This window comes from Neltuma alba, unplaced genomic scaffold, assembly GCF_004799145.2.
Source record: "Neltuma alba isolate B1F8T4 unplaced genomic scaffold, ASM479914v2 tig00011543_pilon, whole genome shotgun sequence".
NCBI lineage: Eukaryota > Viridiplantae > Streptophyta > Magnoliopsida > Fabales > Fabaceae > Neltuma > Neltuma alba.
In genome coordinates, this window is record NW_021636205.1 from 903,602 (window position 1) to 919,158 (window position 15,557).

The 15,557-nt window shown below is 34.7% G+C and overlaps 1 protein-coding gene across 1 annotated transcript; it reads right to left on the reverse strand.

Moving 5' to 3' along the window:
• Positions 1-12,387: 12,387 nt before the first annotated feature.
• Positions 12,388-15,078, reverse strand: LOC114714819 (receptor-like protein EIX2). Its single transcript, XM_028899590.1, has one exon. It carries the CDS (start codon positions 15,076-15,078, stop codon positions 12,388-12,390), a length of 2,691 nt encoding a protein of 896 aa, XP_028755423.1.
• Between the last annotated feature and the right edge of the window lie 479 nt (positions 15,079-15,557).

The following is a 15,557-nucleotide window of genomic DNA, read 5'->3' on the forward strand; positions in this document are numbered from 1 at the left end:
TCCTAACTATGATGAGCCTTGAGACTCAACTCATCTAAATGTTTTTGTGGCAAGAAAAAAAATGTGTTGACTTCTTAATTAGTTAAGTAGAGTCTTGACTCTTGAGTTTTCATTCAGACTAGATATATATCTTGTTTATTTTGTCATTATTTACACTTGATTCCCCTTTTTCTTCCAAGGCAAACTCCCTCGATTATCACCAAATATTGTGATGTTCACTGCAGCACATAACTCTTTCCTAGGACCTATCTCTCTATTGTTGTGTCAAAAAGTGAATGGGAGAAGCCGATCATAGTATTTGGACCTGTCTGATAATCTTTTTGTCTGGAGTGCTTACAAATTGTTGGATACATTGGAAATCACTGGTTTTGGTCAACCTAGGTGGAAATAATCTAATAGGCACAATCCCCTCATCAATTAGTTTGTTGTCTAACCTTGGCTCTTTGTATCTTAATAAGAATAATTTATTTGGAGAAATACCTTCGTCATTGGTAAATTGCCCGAAGTTGCAGGTCCTTGATGTAGGTGAAAATAAATTATCCAGATTCTTAATGAATCGGATGCTGAAAAATGCAAAGATTCTTCTACTAAGATCTAATCAACTAAGTGAAAGTATACCACCCCAAATATGTCAATTGGCTTCTCTTATAATATTGGATTTGAAGACAACAAATTATCAAGTTCATTACCTATTTGTCTGCAAAATCCGATAGCCATGACTTTCCCCAATTCTTCTAATAATGGGGTTTACAGCTTTTGCATTAGAACTCCAGGCTTGACTTATGTAATCGATGCTAGGTTGCATTGCATACAAAAAACCGAGAATCAAAGTTTGACAAAAACTCGAAGTTCTTGTATGCTATTGATCTGTCAACTAATAGTATCTCTGGATCAATACCTCTAGAAATATTTAACCTTACTAGATTGCAATCTTTGAACTTATCCCATAATCAACTTGACGGAAACATACCAAATGAGATCAGCAAATTAAAAAATTTGGAGTCTCTTAATCTCTCAAGAAATCAACTATCATGTGAAATTCCTCCAAGTATGGCTACATTATCTTTTCTGGAGGCCTTGAACCTCTCCTTCAACAATTTCACTGGGAAGATTCCATCAGGATCTCAACTTCAAGGGTTTGATGCACAAAGCTATATTGGGAATTCTAAATTATGTGGGGCTCCACTTCCAAAGAACTGCACGAACAAACAAGATGGCGAACCCGTTAAAGGAAATGACAGTCAAAAAGATGAATTTCTATCTTCATTTTACTTTGGGTTGGGAGTTGGATTTGCAACGGCCTTTTGGAGAGTATGTGTGCTATTTTCTTCAACAAGAATTTTAGTCACTCTTACTTTAGGTTTCTCTATCACATCAGAGACAAACTTTATATTATATTGGTCATCAGGATGAACCATTTCTGTTGTTAAAGACCCAATTGGCATTGTGGTGAGTGAAACAAACTTATTTTAAGTTTTGACCAAGTTCTTTTAAATGTTATATATTTCCCTTTTCTTAATATATTCTAGAACTATACATTTCTATTTTGATCAGAAATATTTACACACAAAATCACCAAGACATGCTTTGGATTTTACAAATTTAATATTTTGAGATGTAATACACTTGTAATTATGTTAAATTTACATATTATGCAGGTTCTTACTATGTGATGTATTATGCAGGTTCTTGCTAAGTAATGTCTTATGCGGGTCCTTGGTATGTAATGTATGTTTCAGTAAGTCTGCAGTCTGCTCATCAAGTCTTTTAGATTGAGGGTTCATTTGGAATGGCAGTGGAAAAAGTAGCTTATTTCCAATCTGACTTTTAGAAAAGTAAGATTGGGTAGAGTGAATTGTGTTTGAATTGGAGTTTAAAAAAGTTAGTTTGTAAAAGTAAGATTGGTAACAAGTTGTTTAGATTATGATTAAGTAAAAGTAAGTTTGTTTGTAAAATTACCAAAATGGGTATGAGTTTTAATAAATAATAAAACATAATTTTAAAAAAATAATTTTACATAATACAATGAATTTAAATTAATTTATAATATGAATAGGAGGGAGTAATACATATGTTCACGTATGCGTGTGTGTATATTACGTTTACATATGATAAAATATTAAGAAAACCGTTAATAAAAAAAAGTTATTTATCATATGATAACTTTTCAGCAAATTGTGTTATTAAAAAATTTGAAAATGCACAAAATCAACGTATGAGGGAGAAGAGCCAGAAGGCAAATTTGGTATTAAATTTGCAATAAATGTTTCCGTGACCTTTTACCAAAGCAAACGCACAAATCCATAAGTTATAAGCATCTCTCCCCACCTTATGCTTTTCAGCGGCTTTTGACTTATAAGCTAAATAAGCTAAAAGCTAATCCAAACAGGGGATTTCAACTATAAGTAAGATTGGATCAGGTTTAAGCACGTTTTGGGCCCAGAAACACTGATCCAAACATACACTGACATTGCAAGGGTGGACAAGGAGATGATATTAATAATTGAAGGCATATTACAAGTGAAGTGAAATTTTTAGTTTGTGTGTTACTTTAAAGCCGTGTAAGATATGTTATAGTTACATTTTACGCATAAAACTTGTATCCTTAATTAATAAGCATATGTGTCCTTAAATAAAGAGGAAATCAAAATATAGTTTTTTTGAAGAGCAAGAGGAAATGGCCTGAAGTTTTTTATATGGCTAAAGGATACTTTTGGTCCTTTAAGTTTACATGATGTTTCATTTTAGTCCTTTAAGTTTAGAAAGTGTATTTTTGATCCTTTAATTTTAACACCGTTAATGTTGCTAACAGAAAATGCCAACTCAACAAATTTAAATGCTGACTCGTCAATTAAATAATGACATGTTAATCTTTAATTTAAAAGATATGTAAATTGAAAAATAATTAAAAACCTAAAGAAAGCGTCATCAACATCAAATCTTTCATTCATCTAAATTTGCAATATCGAAAACCCTACCATCTACTCTATATCTCTCTGCAGATATTTTTTACGAAATCAATAGCTTTCCTCGTCTGCAAACATAAACCTGGTGAGTATATTCCCTTTTTTTTTTTTCAATATGTTACAATACAAATGAATATTTTGACCTCGTAGTGGTCCTCTTTTCTTCTACCCATGCGACATAGTGCAGTTCGCATTCATCCTTGATACAATACGGTTTGCGACCATCCTTGCATAGTGAGTCCCTTTTTGTTTCCTTCTTCGCTCTTTTTGTTTTATCTTTTCTCCTGAATTCTTGTACTAATTACCAAGCAAGTACAAAAATCACACAGAAAGCTATATTTTTTTTTTGACCGAATACACAGAAAGCTATATTAATACATACCTTACCGCATAGTCATGGATAGCCTAGAATATGAATGTCCTTTGCCAAAGAAAAGATTTGTTTGGCATATGAAAATTCCCCATCTGATAGAGTAATAGTGCCTATAAATTGGGTTGGATAAATGTTTGACATTTATAATAAAATGAAAAATAGCATTGCATAATTTGACAGGACCTTAAAAGAATGGTTCAATTGCATTAGATCTGTAGCTTCAATTGCACATTGAAAGAATGACAAAATACATGCATTATGCTTCAAATATACCTATGATCAAAATTCTTTTTCATTGTTCTGAATTCTTACTCTATTATGCGATTTGAACTTTTATGTGCAGATTCACAAGTTTGAGTCAAAGATGGGAAACAATTCTGATGAAGATAGTGCTTTGAATATTGACTTTAGTGATAGTGAAGAAGAAGTGGATGAAGATGACATTGAGGAGTTCAATCTACAATGTAGAGAAAATTCAAATGAAGAGCATGTGAGTGAAGACTTAGAAAGTCTTGATGACAAGGAAGAAGCTAGAGATGAAAATGAAAGAGGAGATGGATACATTAAGAATAGGTTTCCAATGCATAAATTGCTAAAAAATATGAGTGAATACAAATGGGAGGCAGGAACCCTTTACAACACCGGAGAGGATTTTAAACAAGCCATAGTCTCATATGCTGTGCAGCTGGAAAAGGGCTTAAGTTTATTAAAAATGATAAGGAAAGGATTAGAGTAAGGTGCAAGCCGGACTGTGAATGGAAGGCATATTGTGCAAAGCTAAAGGGAGAAAAGACATGGCAATTAAGGATGATCAATGACAAGCATACATGCAACAGGGAGGTGAATAATAAATTGCTAAAATCCAAATGGCTTAGTAGGAGTATTGAGAAAACTGTGAAAGAAAATCCCAAGTATAAATTGAAAGATATTATTGAAAGATCTAAGAGAAAGTGGAATGTAAAAGTTTCAAAGACGGTGGCTTCTAGAGCAAAGAAAGAAGCATTAAACCACCTTCACGGGTCTTTTCAGGAACAATTTCGAAGGTTGTATGATTATTGTCATGAGCTAAAAAGGTCCAATCCTCACTCCACGGTGTTGTTAAAAGTAGATAGGCCAACTGACTATGATGCAGAGCTTGATGCTCTAATGCCATCTAGAAACATGCTCCCCAGATTTGGAAGGCTATATATATGCTTTGAGGCTTGCAAGAAGAGCTTTTTTACTTGTAGACCAATTATTGGGTTGGATGGATGCTTTCTTAAGGGACCATATAAATGCCAATTATTGGCTGCAATTGGGAGAGATCCTAATGAGCAAATGCTTCCTATTGCTATTGCTATTGTAGAGGCAGAGACCAAAGATTCTTGGACATGGTTTCTATCTAATCTAATTGAAGACCTCGGTGGGACAAATAAGTGTAAATCCTATACCTTTATTACAGACCAACAAAAGGTAAGTTTTATTTTTTATCTACTTTTTTAACTTTGTTAATCAAACATATATCATATAAAATTAATATTATAATTGTTTATAGGGTCTTTTACCAACATTTGATGAGCTCCTACCTGGGGTGGATCATTGATTTTGCGTTCGGCACCTATATAACAACTTTAGAAAGCGATTCCCAGGAACAAATTTGAAAGAAAAGATGTGGAAAGCAGCAAAAGCTACCTATCCACAAGCATAGGAACGAGCAATGAAGGATATTCAAAAAATTAATGAAGATGCATATAAGTACCTCATCAAAATTCCTCCCAGATTCTGGAGTAAGTCTCGATTTTCCTTTGAACCAAAGTGCGATGTATTGGTAAATAATATGAGTGAAGCTTTTAATTATGTCATTATTGATGCAAGAGAAAAACCAATTTTGTCAATGTTGGAGGATATAAGGACTTATTTCATGAATAGGTGGGCTACTAATAGAATTAAGATGAATAGCTTTCAAGGTTCTATTCTTCCAAATATTAAAAAGAGATTAGAAAGGGAGGCTAATGATAGTAGCAGATGGTTACCTACTTGGGCTAGAGATGAAAAGTTTGAGGTTTGTGATGGACATGAGAGATTTGCAATTGATCTAAAAGTTAAAGAATGTGATTGTAGAAAATGGTCATTAACTGGCATCCCTTGTGCTCACAGCATAAGTTGCATTTATTGGTGGTCAAGGAAACCAGAAGATTATGTACCCATTTATTATCGGAAAGAGGCTTATCAAGCATGTTATGAGCCTATCATTTTTCCTACAAATGGAACCAACTTATGGACAACAACAGAATATCCAGATATACTTCCACCTCTATATAGAAGACCTATTGGCAGGCCACCAAAAGCAAGAAAAAGGGATCCAAATGAAGAAAAGAAAGGAAAATCTAAGATGACTAGAACTGGTTCTACAGCAAAATGTTCAATTTGTGGTACTGTGGGCCATAACAAAAGAAGTTGCAAGGATTCAAGAAACATTAAAAGCCATGACATTCAAACCAATGCAAACATCACTCAACCTAGTATATTGAGTGCTTCGATTAACGCACAAACAAGTATGCAGTCAAGTGAGGTAAAATTGATCAAGTCAATTTTATAAACTTTGATATATCTATGATCATTATTTTAGTAGTAACTTAAACTTTGATGTAGGGAGCACCATGTGAATCATCAACTCACGAATCAGTGACTTGGATGAATATATAGATGGGACAGGTACAATTTTTGTCAATTGATTTACAAACTTTAATAGTATATAAACATAATGTGATTTGACCAAATGTTTTAATGTAGGAGACCCTAAGTCATCATTCTACACAAATATCTTGGCAAAATGTGCCATCATGGTATAGTCCCAGTTCCCATCTCATACAAAAGCCAAAGAACAAAAGCAAAATGACAACGGCAAGCAAAAGCCAGGCAACAACACCAAGCCAATCAATTGATGCAGCATCAATTCAACCAAATGTTATGACCTAAAGCATTTGTTCTTTTTACTTTTATCTCTAAAGAAGATCATGTTTTTATTAATTTGGATTTATTTTACATCTACACTTTAGTTAATTTCTTATTCAAAGTGAATTTAAAATTTATCGTTTTCTTGCATCATGCAATTGACATGAAGTATTTTTAAAATGTATAAGGCCAACAATTTAAATTTATTCAAGGGGCCAACAATTTCGTTGTGTACTGTCATTTCATTTCAAGTTCTTGTATGTTTTAAAACATTGTGTTAGAATAACTAAAGGAAATTGTGGTTGTTGCTTCATATAAGAGTCTAAGACAGTTTCAAACTTTTTTTTAACATGACTTAGTACATCATAATACGAAGATCTTATCTCTAGATCACACAAATAATAAACAATATAATGCCGCCCCTATCCATTATTCACAATTTGAATCATTAATAATTAATTCTCAAATATATATATATATTCAGATCATTCACACATCAAAGAACAATACGCTTCAATTATAGTAATCCATCAGGGGGGAAAACACAATAGATGGGGCCTGAATAACTTGATGATCCTTGTGCCTTAAAGAACAGCAGTAAAAGCAAAAAGGGGTTGCCATTGCAACCGAGACAATACATGTTACACTTGCTCTTGGCAGCAGTAAAAAAAAATTTCAAAGAGACGAAGATCTGTGAGAAAAGAGTATATTATACTAGTTTAAGAAGTGAATATGTGCGGCCACCGACGAGGTTATGGAAGGAGTAATGGCAGAAAAAGACAGTGGGAATTAAGTTGAATACAAATATGTGAAAAAGGCAAGTAACAATAACAACATACGGATATGTGAAAAAGGCAAGAAACAAGCAAGCTTTTTTTGGGGGGGGGGAGACAAAACAGAGAGCAAGCTTTTTTAGTGAATCAGATAATAACTATGATGATTATCAGAAATGGAAGCAGAAAATGGGTTCTACTTATGGATTTAGCAAATTCCACAAAGCAATGCTTCTACCATAGTTATATCTTTAAATACTACACTTCTATTTTGTTCATTGTGATGGTATGATGAGTTTCGCCCCCTCACTTTTACTGAAACCCAGTGATTACTTACATCGCTGAAGTTGTTGGGGTCGCTGCCTCCTTGCCGGTTAACTATGTCAGCAACTAATCTTGTGTCTCCATTTAGCTATCAGAGTGCCCCAAAAAATCTTCCAGCTTCGGTTCCCCATCATTATGGTTTTGGGGGCTCGCTATCTCTTCACTTGGGTTTTGTCGGTGGTTCATCGTTTTGCTTGCTACTTCAGATTTGCCCAGTCGATGAAAAAACCAAACCAAATCCTCAACAATTTTCTCTGGTGAGCTTTAGGTGAAGGAAATATTGAAGAATGGGGTAAGTACCTTTAGTTGTAGCGGTGGCAGATGTGGGTTGGAGAGGTAGAGAGGCCATGGTTGAAAGAGAAGAAGAGGGAGCATTTCAATACGCAGGTTTATTTTCACTTTTTAATGTAAAATATTAAAATAAAAAAATTGAATTTTTTTTGCCAGAAAAAATTTAAAATTTTATATATGCTTTGTCAACAATACACAGTCAGCAATTAAATTTGATTACTCAGCATTTTTTGTTAGCTACATTAACGGTGTAAAGTTAAAGGACTAAAAATACACTTTCTAAACTTAAAGGACCAAAATGAAACCTCATGTAAACTTAAAGGACTAAAAGTATCCTTTAGCCTTTTTATATTGACTTGAAAGGGAGTTTTGGATGGCCAGCGTCCAACGCGCTGCCATCGGACTCCTAGTGTATATATATTTTGAATTGAAAAGTGTAATCATTACAAACCAACAAAGCAACTTAAAATGAGTAAGCTCTCATCCCCGTCCATCTCTACCTAGAAAAGGCGGAGGGTGGCCGAAAGTACAAAACGGAATGTTCAAATTATGAGAAGTCTTAGCTAGGAGGTTAGCACTGGAGAGGTCTTTCCTATAAACCAAAAAAGGCAAGACCTGCCAATCCCTATTTAGAAGCAATCTATATTGTCATGAAAAGGGTGATCGCATCGCGGCCTCGCGAAACCAAATTGAAAGTAGACATCAAGGAAAGAGTGTTATCGTAGACATAATATTGAATATGATGCTTGCAATCCATTTATTCATTGGAACATCATTAGTTATGCCGAATTTTTGGGTAACAAAATCTCTTCTGTTGTCAATTTAGTGGAAATAAGTAGTCAATCAAAATAATATATATTGGATTTAGTACACAAATATGTATTTAAAAAAAACAGAGAGAGAGAGAGAGAGAGAGACAAAGCTAATGAGGAGATCTTTTCCCAATTCAACTTTGGTCACATTCAATTGGGTGGGACTTGGGAGAAAAGTCTACATGACATGGACCTCATTTATTTTTTGCAAACGGCGTTGATTAGGAGGAATTTTTTTAGATAAAAAACCATATTCATCATCATTTCGAATTGAAGAGTTTTAGGTGAACAACAATAGATGACAAAATAAAAAGAGAAACACTGAAATACGTGGACCCACTTTAAATTGAAGTGATCTTTGTCAAAATATATATATTTATATAGTCACAAAGTAAACAGCAGAGTCGAAAATTCCTCAAGAAAGATATATAGCATTGAATATGATGCTTCCAGTCCATTTATTCATAGGAACATAATTAATTAATTATGCTGATTCACTGGGGAAGCAAAATATATTGTCAATATGGTAAAATATTTAGATGGTAAGAAGTAAAGTCCACACAAGACATATATATATTTATCTTTTGAGAAACTATTTATTGATTATGCAGATTTTTATTCAGATCGATAAGCAGCGAAGTTATTTTCAAGGCAGATATCAAAGAAAAAGAGTTTTTAATGAACAATAAAATACATGAAGAGAAACTAATTAAAGAGAGGAAAACTGACATGTGGCCAGTTTGAAGTGATGTTTACGTAGAAAAAATTGTCACAAATTTAAGAGCAATGTGGAAAAGTCCTCTGGAAGTAGAAATAACGTTAAATATGATTGTGACACAAGAAATGTCTATGAGGATATAGGGAAACAGTTTCAATGCGTAGCCGCAAGGACCTCATTACAAATTTAAGATCAATGTGGAAAAAATTGTACAAATTTAAGGGCAATGTGGAAAAGTCCTCAAGAAGTAGAAATAACGTTTAATATGATTGTGACACAAGAAATGTCTATAAGATATGGGGAACGAGTTTCAGTACTGCGTGGAGGCAAGGAGCTCATCACCGCGACGCACCGTTTCATTGAAGTTAGGAATGAACTTAACCGTTCGATGATGAGCGATCTAATTGCACATAGAAATTTTGAAGGTCTAAGCCGTTTCAATCCTCTCTCTTCGTTCCCCATTCTTCTTCAGCATCGTCTTCATGTGCAAGTAAATACCTAATCAAGTGATTGGAGAAATGAAAGAGGGAGGAAGGAACCAGGGCACAACATCACCGTGTGCGGCATGCAAGCTGCTTCAAAGAAGACGTGCTACTGACTGCGTCTTCGCTCCTTATTTCCTAGCTAATGAACCCCACAAGTAAGCTAATTAAGGTCCCGTTGGGTACAAAACATTAAAAATGATGAGTAAAATTATGATTGAGATTAAAAAAAATGTTAAAAGAGTGTTTAGTATAAATAATTGTTTTTTACTTAGAATTGGCCAAATCAATATATGTGGGATTGCCTAATCTTATGCAGCAAAAAATCACTCATATGAAACACTTTTTATGCTTTTTCTCAATCCCAACCCTAATTCTTACCTTTCATTTTCAGTATTTCGGATCAAAAGGGGATCTAAATGTTCACAAAGTTTTGGAGCCAATAATGTCAACAAGATGCTTCAGCAGGTGCCTATAAAGAGTGGGTTTAGAGGATTTTGCTTGATAGTTTGGGACTTCTCTGACTCGAAAAATTCATTGTCCTGATCTGTTAGAGACATTTTTGCTGCTCCTGCTGAAGCTGGGGTAGTCGACATTGGTAATCTTCTTCAAAGAAGAAGAGAAGCAAAAATTTGGAACTTGCTCATTATTTAAAAAGAAAAAAGAAAAAGAAGAACTTGTCTTGAATGGAGGGAACTTCCTTGACTTTATCCCACAGAACGACGTCGCTTGGCAATTGAATGGGGGGAGCTCATTCTTGACTTTATTAAAACGGTGCGCATAAATGATGAGCTCTTGGTGCTCATCATCATGCTTAGCACCAAAATTTATTCCTGGGATCAGATATAGGCCTAGCGTTATAATATGATCCTTCTGACGCGACTTATTTATTTGCTTAAGAAAACGTTGATTATGCTGAATTTTTCAGGTAAAAAAATAGATTTCCTAACTAAATTGAAAGTGCACATCAAAGAAAGGGGTATTTTGTGAAAAATGTGGGAAATAAAGAAGAGAAAAACTGACATGCACCCCCTTTGAAACGATGTTTTAACTGAAGGAAAAAGAAAACAAGAAGAAAAATCTATAATCACAAAGGGCAAAGTGGAAAAATCCTCGAGTCAATACATAGAAACATAATATCGAACATGATACTTGCAAGTCCATTTATATCATTAATTATGCAGAATTTTCGAAAATAAAAAAATCTATTGTAAATTTAAACAAAAATAGACCGCACAGATGAGGATCGAGTCTGGTAATTAATATAAGAGATAATTGAATGATTAATTTAGTTTTAAATATAAGATCTCAATTACTTTTACATCAAATATTTATCCATTTGACTCTCAAGTAATCCTTATAGGCTATTGGTAATTACACATGTTAAGGAGTTTTCATGAAAGGATAATTTCAATGCACATGATTGATAGAGTATTTTAAAAAAGACAATATCAATTTATTGCAAATAACTAAACAAAAATAACCCATAGAGATAAGTACTGGGTCAGGTCATTAATATAAGAGAGAACTGAAAATTTAATTTAGTTTTAAATATAAGATCTCAATTTACTTTGTCTTAAATATTTATCCATTTTGCCCTCAAGTAATCCTTATATGCTATTGGTGATTATACATGTTAAGAAGTTTTCATGAAAAGATAATTTCTATGCACACAATTCATGGGGATATTTTAGAAAACACAATATCAATTTATTACAAATAACTAATTTAACTAATTTTTTAATATTCACAAATTAGTCATCTAACTTTTATATTAATTACTTATTTATTGTCAATTTAATATTGAATAGGTTCCTCTGCTATCCATTCTATTCGATTGAAAGCTATCTTGCAAATGTATGCCAATTTTTTAAAAGAGCTACAACGCTCACAATTTCTTGTCACTCGGTGGGCTGTAAGATGTTTAAAGTATTTCATGACGTGCAACATGAAGAGTAATATTTATCTATGATTTTCTTTCTTCCCCTCTTTCTTTACTAGTATTTCTTTCTTTGGCGTCAGAAGCTTAACAAAAAGGTTTCAATATAAATCGACAGATTTTAATTAAAGTACTTGTGCTTTATATTCAAGACTATACACTTCTCTATACTTCTGACATAATTGTCACTGTGTGATTGGTCATATTACCTTATTCATCATGTGTTTGGATGGAGAGAAGATTAAAAATAATCCATGATACTTCAACAAGATGGTACGGCAAGAGATTTATAATGGAGGGTTTTTCGTGAATTCATTCTTTTTAATACATCAATAGTACTTTAATCTAATGTCAATTAACATTGCATAACAAAGTAAAACCGAGACCTTTAGCAAAACAAAAAGTACAAACTACTCGTAATTAATACATCGATAGTAGTACATGTCTTTAGCAGCGGCCACTGGGTCGATTCTCGCAAAGTTGGGTCAAAGACCTGAACTTGAAGTATGCGTAGCAAGAGCCTGCAATATGCATAAGTTAACGATAATTGCAAACGTATGCACTGTAACTCTAAACACGTATAGAATCTCTGTCTCTTGCTGTCATAGCTATTTTGCCATAATATCATGTAATAATTTGGGGTTAGAACTGAAAATGAAACTCTGCAATTTTATATGAACTTGAAAATATATATATATAAATTTAAAAGTATATTACGTAAAAACATAAGTCAGCGTTTGTTTCACTTACCAGATAGTCCCCACAAGTCTTTCGATCAATGGTTACGATTTATCATGAGAACCGCCATGACATAAAGTTTGTCTCTAATAAAATACAAGAATGTGAAGTAAGAATGCCTGAAATTTCTATTGAGAAATATGGCACCGCAAACTCCCCAAAAAGCCACAGCAAATCCAACTCCCAACCCAATGTAGAAGAAAGACAGAAATTCATCATCTTGGTTGTCAGATTCTATGTTGGAATTCTTGTCTTCATCGTCAGTGCAATTCTTTTGAAGTGGAGGTCCGCATAGATCAGGATTCCCAATATAACTTTGTGCATCAAACCCCTGAAGTTGAGTGCCTAATGGGATCTTTCCAATAAAATTGTTGAAGGAGAGGTTCAAGACTGCTAGAAAAGACAATTTGGCCATACTTTGGGGAATTTCACCTGAAAGTCGATTATTTGCAAGATCGACAGACTCCAATTGTTTCATGTTGCCAATCTCTTTTGGTATGTTTCCCTCAAATTGATTATGAGACAAATTCAAAGATTGTAATCCCGTGAGAGCAAAAATTTCTAGAGGTATTGTCCCGGACATCATATTACTTGATAGATCAACAGAACGTACCAAATTCAAGTTTCGTTTATAGCTCAATCCTTGGCCTTTCATGTGTAACAAAACCTCGTCTCTCACTATGAAAGTGTAATTGAGAGTTCTAGAGCAGTAGTTTAGAACTCCACTATATGAAGAATTAGGGGAAACCATGGCCGCCATGTTTTCTAGGCAAGTTGGGATTGAACCTGATATTTTGTTGTCCGCCAAATCCAATATTATGAGGGAAGTTAACTGGCATATTTGTGGGGGGATATTTCCGTGGAGTTGATTAGATCTCAATCTGATAACCTTAGTTTTGTCCCCAATCCAACTTGGTATGTGTCCTGAAAATTTGTTTTCCCCTAAATCAATGACTTGCAGGAGTTGGCTATTTTTCAGTGACAAAGGTATCTCTCCAAATAAGTTATTTTTATTGAGATGCAAAAATGTAAGGTTAGACAATAAACTCATTGATGGAGGTATTCTACCTCTTAGATTATTGCCACCGAGCTTAAGCACAACCAATGATTTCCAATTCATCCAACAATCTGGCAGTTCCCCAGATAACAAATTATTTGACATATCCAGAGACTTTAATTTGGTTCTCCCCTTTATTCTTTGACACACTAACGGAGAAATAGATCCTCGTAAGTAGTTGTTTGCTATACTGAATTGGACAACATTTCGTGATAACTGAGGAACGTTGCCTTTCAATTTGTTTGAATCCAAATTTATGATTGTAGAGTCCAGTAACACATTAGACATTTCTCCATCAATTGTGTTATCCTCTAAGTGTAAGTATGCTAGTTGGGTCGCAAATTTCCAAAAGTTGTCTTGAGACTCGAAAGAAATTCTTGAATATTTAATTCCTAAGCTGCTTAGACGTTTTTGCTTGTATATCCACGCAGGAAGTTCAGGACCCCTCATGTGGTCCAAGTGAATAGTTTCAAGTTGGAAAGGCGGAGCCCAAAGAGGATCAAAGTCAAAGATCAAGCCTGGTGATCCCAAGAAAAGCAACTTCAGATTTGAGAGTGTGTCGAAATTTCTTTCCGACACATGCCCCGTCAAGTTATTATCACTTAAATCTAGTTCCTCCAAATTCAAGAGTTGTCCAAGACTTGTAGGAAGAGCACCACTCAAGTGATTAGACCTGACAATAAAGGTTTTCAACGATGAGAGATTTCCCAAAGTTGAAGGAACGGGGCCAGAAAAGAAATTTTCACTAAGATCGAGAAGTTGTAAATGTTGAAGTTGTCCTAACCAGTCGGGAATTGGCCCGCTGAGTCTATTGTCCCCCACAGACAATTCTTGTGTTTTCTGGAGGTTCAATAAACCCTCTGGGAATCCCCCTCCGAAATAATTTGAGCGTAGGTTGAGAACAGTGACGCCACTAAGATTGAACAACCAGTTGGGAAAGAAGTCAGAGCTAAATTCATTACTAGTGAGCATAAGAACCTCAAGCGAAGTAAAATTGATAAACTGGAGAGATGGATTTATGTTTCTAAGCTGACAACTTTCAAAATATAGCTCTGTGAGGGCAGGAAGTAGAGTTGCTAATTGAAGCCAGTCAAGTTTTCCTTGAAGATTAATGCCACTGAGGTCAAGATATTCCAAGGAGGGAACACGAGAAAGCCAATGAAGATTATCAAAGTGAAGATCTTCATTATTGGATAAATTGAGATAGTGAAGATTGGAAGAATTTTGGCGTTCAACCAGAGATAGGTTGTTAGAGTTTGTGGTATCCACATGATCATTTCCGACGATAGCACGGAAGTCATGATTGCTCAAATCCAAGTAATTAAGAAACTCAAGCTGATCAAGCAAAGATAGGTGGAGCTCACCTGTGAGACAGTGAGATCTCGTCTCTCCACAATCACCATAAAAAGATTGCAAAGGACAAGGAAGACTGAGCTCGATGACTCTGCCGCTGGTGTTGTCACACCGAACTCCTTCCCATTCACAACAATCTCGCTCGTCGGACCAGGTGGAGAGGATGGCTGACGGATCGACAAGGGTGCGTTTGAAGTTTAGGAGAACTTGGTGGTCTCTTTCATTGCACTGCATCGCGCCTTTGCGGAGCGTGATTGAAAATATCAGGAACCATAGGAGCACAAGATTAGAAATACGGGAGGCCAATGAGGTATCCATTATTACTTGAGATAGAGCCACCAATTGTGGCATGCATATATATATATATATATATATATATATTATATGGCTGCAACATGTAGCGAGTTTAATGCTTATCTCTATGGTATATACCATGACACGTGGTAGCAAATGGCTGAATGGATGGCTTTTGAAAAGTTGAGTCAACTTTATCCGTCAAACAGCAGGACTATTCAAATTATGGTAGTGGGAGGAGAGGATCTTGTATCCTTCCCTTGCCATCTTCCTCCGCTCTCCTCTTTTTCCTTTTCTTTTTTTTTTCCTCGTCATTAAATCAATATTTGAATGGTACATGATTTTCAATATATGACTTTAATCTATTTTAGCAAACAAGCGGGAGGTCAAGGGTTTGAACTACCACTTCTTCACAAATTTATTCAAATAATTACATTAAAGCAAGCTTTTATCCACAAAAAGGGAAGTTGCTTGGATAGGATTAGGCGCCGTGGCGGATTTAG

What these genes read in the sequence shown, in the direction of transcription:
- LOC114714819 (XM_028899590.1), bottom strand. Translation starts at nt 15,078, where the DNA reads ATGGATACCTCATTGGCCTCCCGTATTTCTAATCTTGTGCTCCTATGG.